The sequence below is a fragment of the Electrophorus electricus genome, chromosome 8 (genome assembly GCF_013358815.1).
Source record: "Electrophorus electricus isolate fEleEle1 chromosome 8, fEleEle1.pri, whole genome shotgun sequence".
Taxonomy (NCBI): domain Eukaryota; kingdom Metazoa; phylum Chordata; class Actinopteri; order Gymnotiformes; family Gymnotidae; genus Electrophorus; species Electrophorus electricus.
The window spans coordinates 24553990-24562870 of record NC_049542.1 but is presented as its reverse complement, the minus strand read 5'-3'; the positions used below and the strand labels follow the sequence as shown (position 1 = coordinate 24562870).

General features: G+C 38.6%; 2 protein-coding genes across 3 annotated transcripts; one reads left to right on the top strand and one right to left on the bottom strand.

Annotated features, from left to right (window-relative positions):
- The first annotated feature begins 2613 nt into the window (after positions 1 to 2613).
- tac1 (tachykinin precursor 1) lies at positions 2614 to 5737 on the top strand. The gene is made up of 5 exons (XM_027023360.2): positions 2614 to 3204; positions 3926 to 4028; positions 4297 to 4320; positions 4957 to 5013; positions 5197 to 5737. The coding sequence occupies exons 1-5, from the start codon at positions 3091 to 3093 to the stop codon at positions 5241 to 5243; spliced, it is 345 nt and encodes a 114-aa protein (XP_026879161.1). The 5' UTR covers positions 2614 to 3090; the 3' UTR covers positions 5244 to 5737.
- Positions 5738 to 6173: 436 nt separating this feature from the next.
- LOC113585690 (asparagine synthetase [glutamine-hydrolyzing]-like) lies at positions 6174 to 8653 on the bottom strand. Of its 2 annotated transcripts, none has more exons than XM_035529480.1 (5): positions 8585 to 8653; positions 7757 to 7825; positions 7373 to 7473; positions 7129 to 7210; positions 6174 to 6477 (listed from the first exon to the last, which is right to left on the bottom strand). In XM_035529480.1, the coding sequence occupies exons 2-5, from the start codon at positions 7799 to 7801 to the stop codon at positions 6364 to 6366; spliced, it is 342 nt and encodes a 113-aa protein (XP_035385373.1). In that variant the 5' UTR covers positions 7802 to 7825; positions 8585 to 8653; the 3' UTR covers positions 6174 to 6363. The 2 variants fall into 2 exon arrangements, with proteins under 2 accessions (XP_035385373.1, XP_035385374.1); XM_035529481.1 differs by having other exon boundaries at positions 7762 to 7825.
- Between the last annotated feature and the right edge of the window lie 228 nt (positions 8654 to 8881).

The window sequence follows — 8881 nt, the reverse complement described above, 5'->3', positions numbered from 1 at the left end:
GTAGGATGCTCACACGTAGGCAGAACACTAATGGCACTATTCTGTTCAAACTCTCTGCCAGATGGAGATCCTCTTCAGCCTGAAGGTCCTCTTAGAAGAAACACTTCTGAAAAAAATCTTTTGATTTGGTTATATTTCACAATGTTACAGCATAATTCTGATCCAAAGAGCAGATAACTAAAATTGTTATATAGTAGGGCAAGTAAAACTCCCTCCTGAATTTATTCAAACACTTGACTTCATTTAACACTTAACCTTTAAGTTCTTCACCATTATTTCTTCCCTTCTCAGTCCTCCCCCTCTCGCTCCACCCACCTCTCTAACCTCAAAGGATTTTGCCACCTTCATTTGAGGAGAAAGTTAACAGGATGCATCAGTGTTTTTTATTTATGTCTCAATTCCCTCTACCAATCTTCATCCTCCTGCATTTGGTCTTCTATTGTGTTTCTTTCCTGTCTCCACAGATGAAATGTTACATCTTCCAACATTCAGCAACCCAACTACCGACCCTCTAGACTCTATCCCATTCACATTGCCTCAGTCAATCTCCCAGGACCTACTCCCATTCAACACTTCTATCATAAACATCTCTCTGTTATCAGGGTTTGTACCATCTACCTTCAAGACTACCAGGGTGGCACTCATACTGAAGAAACCCACACTGAACTGGCATCAACAACCACCAACCAGAATCCCTCCATTCCTTTCTCTAAGATTCCTGAGCATGCTGTTTATAACCAATTATCTTGCTTGCAGTAACAGAGAAACACAGTGTGGCTAGATGAGCCAAACTGTTGTTGGTTGGTTCTGATTCTTCTACACCTGTGTGCTGCGGTTGGCACAATGAACCAAATGATTGCCTTGTCAACCCTCTCTAGAAAATCTAGAAATCACTGGCTCATGTTGGAAGGGATGCTTATATAAGGTAACATGGAGAAAATCCATAACCTGAAAATTGATCCGCCACCTGAAATTCAATCCCAGCAAAACTGAGCTACTACACATTCTCAGAGCAACTGGTCCTCACAGACATCTTGCCATTTCTCTTGAGAATTCACTGATCACTCCATCTGAGAATGCAAGAAACATTGGTGTAATTGTGGATAACCAGGTATCATTCTCTAATTATGTCTCAAATCACAAACTTGACTTGGTCATACAGGTTTCAACCTTCAACATTCAGATAATTTGCCCTTGTGTCTCCAGGGAGGCCACCCAGGTGCTTGTTCAGTCTCATCATCTCCATGGTTGAATACTGCAATTCTCTTCTGCCAGGTCTTCCTATATATGCCATCAGGCCCTTGCAACTGATCCAGAATGCTGCAGCATGGCTGGTCTTCAACTCTCTCAAGTTTCTCCATGTCACTCCACTGTTCCGTTTATTTCACTGGCTTCCTGTAGAAGCTCATATCATATTAAAAACTGCAATGCTTGCCTACAAGGCTAAAAATTGACCTGCTCCCTACTACTTGATGGCAACAGTCAAAATGCAATTTGTACCTTGGACCCTTTGAACTTCAAGTACTGCATACCTTATAATAATAAGATTGTCTTTATTATTATTATTATTATTATTATTATTATTATTATTATTATTATGTGACTTAGAAAAAGATCAGGTTTCATATTAGGAGCTATTCCTACAAAAATACAGAATATGCAGAAGGTCTCACAAACTGTTTTCCTTGCCGATGCATAAACATGAAGAAACATATCTTTGGAATAATGAAATTAATTTAATTGGCAGACAACAAAGTCAAAGTCAAAGTCAAATGTATTTATATAGTCCTTTTTACAACAGCTGTTGTCACAAAGCAGTTTTACACATGTCCTAGTCCAAGCCCCCAGTGAGCAAGCCAAGGGCAACCGAAGCAAGGAAAAACTCACTAGAAGATGAGGAAGAAACCTTGAGGGGAACCAAGACTCAAAGGGGGTTCACTGATACTCCAACAGTGCCAGGATGTGCTACACAGAAATAACATTAGCGCGTAGCATTAAAACTTCATTAAAACAGGGACATCAGTGTCACCAGTAAAGGCACTCGAGTTGTGAAGCGCTTGTTGGGCTGCGGGCACTCTGGGAGCTCATGCCACTTGCTCTTCTGTTAAACAAGTGTTCTTTCTAATGTAAATTAGTGATGGACCCACTTCCTCCGTGGGTCATCAACTTCTAAGTGTCCATTATTTATGGCTGTATTAAAACTATTTTAGCCCCCTACCATATGTTTACATGTTCCCCATCGTCAGTTCCATCGTGGCTATAGCGCATTTAATTAAGAAATATTTTATTTTGCCTGTGTGTTGAACGACAGCTGTTGCCACTAGCTGTGTTGTAGAAAAGTTGTACCAAGTTAAGAGTTGTTTTGCAGAAATCAAACCTATATAAATATTGTTGCTTGACAGTCACTTCCTTCTACATTCATTAAAGTAATTTAGTTAAAACTACCTGTTCAAACATCGTGCGTCTTGACGCACAAACAAAATTATTTGCTGAGGGAACTCTATTTACTTGGCTCGTGTCGTTTTTGACCTGAAGACCTTTGCAATGCCTGCGTGAAATTTACGAGTCAGTGCGTCATCGACATCTTGCTTTCCCATACAGATTAGTAGGACATTCCAGTTACAACAACGTGAGCGACATCAGGGGTCAGAGGGGTAACTTACGGCGAATCCTGACCATACTCAAAATATTTAAAAGGATATTAGTCATAAGACGTTTTGGAAGTCATCTGCCCGGTAGATATACTCCTTTTATCGATTTTAAGTGCCTGGTCACCTCCTAGTTGCTTGCTATAAAACCTAGTGCGCACTTGAGCACAGTCACGAAGACGCATCTCGAACAGGAGCGCAGCGCTGAAGCGCGGCGGACAGCCAGATAGTTCTCTATTGCGCTTACATTTGGAGGATATTGATAACTGGAAAAAAAAAAGAAGCTGTCTGAAGACACAGAAACAATATTATATCCAATTTTAAAGAAGACCGCCTCTTATACGCCATATCTTACTTGTTGTCATATTTCTATACTTTTGTGGGTTTAAAAGGAAGGAGATAGTCAGACTTAACGTTCTGTGCGCCGCCAGTCAACACCATCATGAAATTGTTGTTATCTGTAGTACTTGTATTCCTCGCTTTGTCCCAAATTTTTGGTGAGGATTTGAGTTTAAAAGAAGACCTCGACTACTGGACAAACGACAACCAAATACAGGTACGTTTCCATCTTAGATTACATTTTGGAATTACTATGAGAAGCCAAGCCTCGAAAAAAAACAACAGCAAAGATTTACGATTAGGATACCGCAATTTTGTTTTGGGGTTTTTTTTTAATTACAAAAGTAAAAATATATATATAAAGGAGAAAAAAAAACTTTACTGAAAAAGACTAACCTGACTAACCTGATATTGGCTCAGCAGCAGCTAATCGGAAGAGTTGTTGAAGGAACGAGTGTGATGAGTCTAACGCAGCCGTACTGTCGCTGTCCAGTTCTGAACGGGGTAGACACGTTACTCCATGCTTCAAATGTAGCACACGTTTTTCGTTTGACATTGCGGGATGGAAGGCAGCCAAGTATCTGGTTCCGTCCTTTGTACTCATAAACCGCATACTGGCAATATTTGCCTACTGGACGGTCACAAGAGGGCTATTATCGTCATATGTAGTAGGTAATGTAGTGAAAATGTCTTTGTTCCTAAGCATAGGCAGGGTTTTGTCTATCGTACAAAGAAGGCGTAAATATCTAATAAATAATTAACTTTAAAGATTTAATAATTTAAACTCAACCCAAAAGAAGAAACCACATTTTAACACGCAATGGGCCTCTTGCCTGCAGTTAGAAACTGCTAGTTACACTCTTGATTTCGTAAAGAGCCTGGTGACCCATGTTCTTCGCTACTGTCTTATGTTACATTAATCAAATAATCCTTTATAGGGTGAGTGGCTTCAGGCGGATCCATTCAGAGAGATACTTAGACGGATGACGAGAAAACCTCGACCACATCAGTTCATCGGACTAATGGGAAAGCGCTCCTCTGGTAAAAACAATGTATAGCTAAAATATTCTCTCTCTCTCTCTCTCGCTCTCGCTCTCGCTCTCGCTCGCTCTCGCTCTCTCTCTCTCTCTCTCTCTCTCTCTCTCTCTCTCTCTCTATATATATATATATATATATATATATATATATATATATATATATATATAAAATCCGTCTACATAGATTAACCAAATGACATTAAAATTGTGCCTGATGGAATGATGTTACTGCTCCTAACTCATATTCTCCTACATATTTTGCCCCTCAAAAGATAACGCACAGATTACACGAAAACGTAAGTAAACATTCTTCTTTTATTCACATCATATTTCCTTTATGGAAGTGACTGCTGTAGTCTGTTCCTCGGCAACTAGGCCTGTTCTCCATACGGTTGATATTATTTAGGCTAGTTTCACATCAGCATTCAAAACAACATTGTTTAAACCCGAGGTGACTGCCCATCACATTTGGGCTAATACATATATAAATATATCAGGTAACTCACTAGACCCCCTTTAGCTGTAATGTCAGGAAATTAAAAGATTTCTATTGTGGGTTTATGCTTTAGAGGAGGACAAATTTAATTTACCTACTTACTTATTTAATTCTATTGGATGGGGTTTGCATGAAGAAAATTGGCTAAACAAACCCACATCCAAAAAGTGTTGGACAGTGTTTAACAAGAGTACATGTCAGGGAGAAGCATTAGAGAACTTAATTAATTGCATTTGTTTCAAACTAGAAAGTTTATCTAAATTACTCTTTCATGGTCTCTATCACACACACACATGTAATGGCTTCTTCAAAACATTTGTTTTCTGATAATTTAACTCTCCTTTGAAAACAATGGGACAAAATTAATCTCAAAGCCAATTCCCTTCAAAAATTTCAGTTAACAAACCTTTTGTTTTTGCTCTTATTTCCCTCCCAGGGCATAAAATTAACTCATTTGTTGGGTTAATGGGGAAAAGAAGCCAGGAGGAACCAGGTAAGAATTTAAACTTTCTACTAATTAAGCATGCCAGAGTATTTAAGTATTTAAGAATACCAGGCCTAAATTCAGTTCATAATAACCACTGTAATCTTGCAAAACCACTGCAAGTCTTTTTTCTATAATGAATGGGTGAAAATGAAACAGAGCTTACGAATGCAAATCCCCCTGTTCCCATAGAAATGTATGAATGGGTCACGCTACAGAACTATGACAACCGGCGTTAACTCCCGAAGCTCCAGACTGCCTCTGATGTTCACCATGCTTAACAGTGGACGTTCTCATCTCACGCCTTTACTTTATTATTTTTGTAACTTCTTTAAGTGAATTTAATTATGAAGTTCAATAAAAATAATTTAAAAAAAAACAATTTTCACTTTGTGGTGATGTAGCAGCACCTTGCCAACTATGTTTGTAGTAAGAAAGGAACAGACATTGTAATACTGTCCAGCTGTGATCAAACATATTAATGGATGTCAAAGTCTCTAAGACAATTTGGACTATTACGGTCTATATATGTCTGTGTGGGTCATGGGTAAGTTGTACTGCCAAACTCTCTGCATAGTGCCTCATCATGTTTTAAATCACAACTCTGTTCTGTAAATATGATTTCAGACACACAAATCTGGGCATGTTGTCATGCTTCCACCCTAACAATTTTCATATGATGAATCATTGTGATTGTAGCTTAATATTAAAATTATTTTCCTTATTGGTGGAATTTTTGATTCTCTACTTTATTGTTATGAGGCACATCCTGGAAATGTTTAGCTGATACGCCTGCAAGAAAGAAATGAGAGTGCACGTACACCTCCTGGTGGCCCGACAAAGCACAACCACAAGAGAAGGAGCAATGTGTTGCTACGTATTCTTATTAGGAGACATAACAAAGGCTTTAGTGTTAAACACAGCAGAACTGAAAGTGGAAAAAAAAAACAGAATAACAGTTTATTCTCAAGCAAACATACTGCACTCAGAACATACTTTGCATTTAAAAAAAAAACATTTTCCTCAGATTTAAGCTAGGTCATTTCAACCAAATCAAGCAGAAAAGTTATTTATTTTTCATATTAGAAGAGTGACCAAAGCACAGCTAGCACTGTTCCTCCGGTAGCAGTAGTTTTGTTGTGAAAGAATACATCAAAAACTCCTTCTAACCATGCATAATTGGAAATTTAAGATAACCGAGTCATTTGAGATAACTGAGCCATTTGCTGTAACTGCTGAGACTTTAAAAAAATTAGAGGGTTCGACAGAATGTACTTATGACCCACCATATATTATAAATAAAAAGCAGACTGCAGAGAATGCAGTCATCCCTTTAATCCTCATATTAATGCAGCATGCTTAAAGTTGCCTGGATACTGGTCCTTGTCTGGCTTGTAGATGGAGAGGGTTCTTTGGTAGTGGGGTGTTGTAAGGGAATAAGTTAGGTGCTTTCTCCAACTGAGAGTCGTTAACCTGCAGAAACAAAGAGCAAGGAATCAAGGCTGTGATACCTGTGGCATCTGCATGTATGAGAAACATCACGATACTCTGTATGTAGCATGTATACCCTGCATATCCAGACATGGGTATAACTGGCCAGTAATTGGCCACAAACGGTCAGTTTATGGTTGGAGGGATACTTATGTCTGGTGACTTCTCTGAACCCACTAGTGATGCTGTGTGTAAAGACTCCAGCAGCACTGTACTGTGCGATACACTAATTCCAGCTCAACATTGAACATGGACATGTACAGGAGCCTCCACAATATTTTGTCAGATCTGAATGTATAATTTCTCTACCCTATCTTGTCTGGACAAAGCAGGTTTTATAAATGCATACTTACTCACTGCATTAAGTACAGCACACAGTACACAATAATAACAAAATAGTGATGACAGGAATGTTGGATTGAAATTTACAATACACAATCTATTACAACTGATAGGTTGTACCTGTTAGGTAGAGCCACATAGTTGCTTTTTCTAATGAAGTAATAAAAAAGCAGCTTTTAAAAGTTGTGCTGGATTCTAGAAGTATCAGATGATAATATTAGAAATTGAGCAAGTAACCAGTCACTGCTCTAGAAATGTTCTTCAAATCACAAGAGAAAAGTGCTGTTTTACCTTGGGCACCCTCATCTCCTCAGGCAGAGAGAGGTAGTAGACAGTGAACCTGTGGTCCAGGAAAGGCACTCTCAGCTCCAGCCTAATGAGAGGAGCCCAGGGAGAAAGCCGTGAACAGACAGCAATTTCAGAAATCAAAGGTAGGGAGACCAGACCAGCGACTTTATTTAGCTGGACGTGTACAGGAGCCTATAGATTTGGCAGGCACGGGCACATTATGAGGGGAGCAGAACGCTTCTCTCACCCGTGTGCAGCTGTAGTTCTGTCTGCTCTCAGCACATCAAACATGTACAGCTCTTTCAGCAGTCGCTCACTGTCCTCTGCAGCTGCTTTCGGGGTTGGAGCCTGGAGAAGAAGCAAACCTTTACTTTCACACATTCACATATGTCAGCTTTTAACTACTTACTTAAGCAATCAACAATATCTAACATATTGCAAGGTATATAATAGTGACAATTACAAAATTGCATTTTGTCTATATTGTGGAGCCCTTTCAGTCGGTCATTAAAATATTTTCAAAGATATTTAATCTATTAACTATGTTTCTGTGAAGCAATCCGAAGTCAAGGAAAACTGAGTGTATTGGTTTAAGAAATGATAATGTGATGAGGGTGTAGATAAATTGTACCTTACGGAAATATATGTAGTCTTGTGTGAGTTCATCAGAGTCCATCACCAGAGAAGATCACCACACTGTCTTCTCACACATATAGGCAATAAATAAACAAACAAAAACAAACAGTAAAACATATAAAATAAGTTCCCACTAAGTAAACTGTAAAGCTTCTTATAGCTCTGATGCCACACACACACACACACACATTTGGCATGTTATTGATTTTTATTGATTTCAAATCATGTTTTATATGCATGTGAAAACATCACACTTCAGATAAGATAGTAAGAATAAGCTAATTGATCAGCTGGTCATTGTAGCATAAACCGTAGCCTAAACGGTGAATTAGTAACACGCTCTGAATCTAGCTATTAAGGTATTAAGACAGAACCTTTGTCATGTTAAATGGGGTGTTCTCTAAGGCTGTGTTCTGTACCACCTAGAAACAGTAACATTCAACAGTGCAGAGAATAGGCCAGTGAATAGGGCAGTTGTTCGTTGCGTATCGGCCTAATCAATATAACGATATAACAGTGGGAATCGCAAATATAATTATTTTCTTCAGGAAAACAGGTAAAAATGTTTCTCAAATAGAAGTAAATTATTTGAAGGTGGAAACCAGAAAAGGTGTACTCTTTAAAAAACATATATTTACAGCATAGCCATGAACAGAACAAATCTACCCAGCAGACAGGCAATTCACTAACCCACGAGATGAAATAATAATAATAATAATAATATTATGAGGAATATCTTAAATGTCTTAAATTAACATTAGGATGAGACTCTGATGTCATTACTTGGTCTTAACCATCAATATTTGCTCCTTTTCTCACTCACCTCCATATCACCTGCTCTCCCTGCCCTGCCAGTATCCTCATACTCTCTCCCGCTATCTCTTTACTCAGAGTGGACAGGAAAAAAATACCATCACTAAACTAGTGACAAGAAAGAATCTTGATACATATATGAAGGCTAACAGGAGTTTGTACATCAGGATGAGACTAGTGTAATGGGATTACGGATCTGTCAATATTTGCTCCTTTTCTCACTCACCTCCAAATCTCCTGCCAGGATCCTCGAACTCTCTCTCTCCCTTTACTCTGAATGAACATGAAAAATATTATCAGTAAACAC

Bases quoted from the DNA above. Each gene is read 5' to 3' on its own strand.
- tac1 (XM_027023360.2), top strand. From the start codon at position 3,091: ATGAAATTGTTGTTATCTGTAGTACTTGTATTCCTCGCTTTGTCCCAA. The intron at 4,321-4,956 runs GTAAGTAAACAT...TTTCCCTCCCAG, and splicing joins CGCACAGATTACACGAAAAC to GGCATAAAATTAACTCATTT. The intron at 5,014-5,196 runs GTAAGAATTTAA...CTGTTCCCATAG, and splicing joins AAGAAGCCAGGAGGAACCAG to AAATGTATGAATGGGTCACG.
- LOC113585690 (XM_035529480.1), bottom strand. From the start codon at position 7,801: ATGGACTCTGATGAACTCACACAAGACTACATATATTTCCGTAAG. The intron at 7,474-7,756 runs GTACAATTTATC...CTTCTTCTCCAG, and splicing joins ACTACATATATTTCCGTAAG to GCTCCAACCCCGAAAGCAGC. The intron at 6,478-7,128 runs GTAAAACAGCAC...TTGTTTCTGCAG, and splicing joins AGGAGATGAGGGTGCCCAAG to GTTAACGACTCTCAGTTGGA.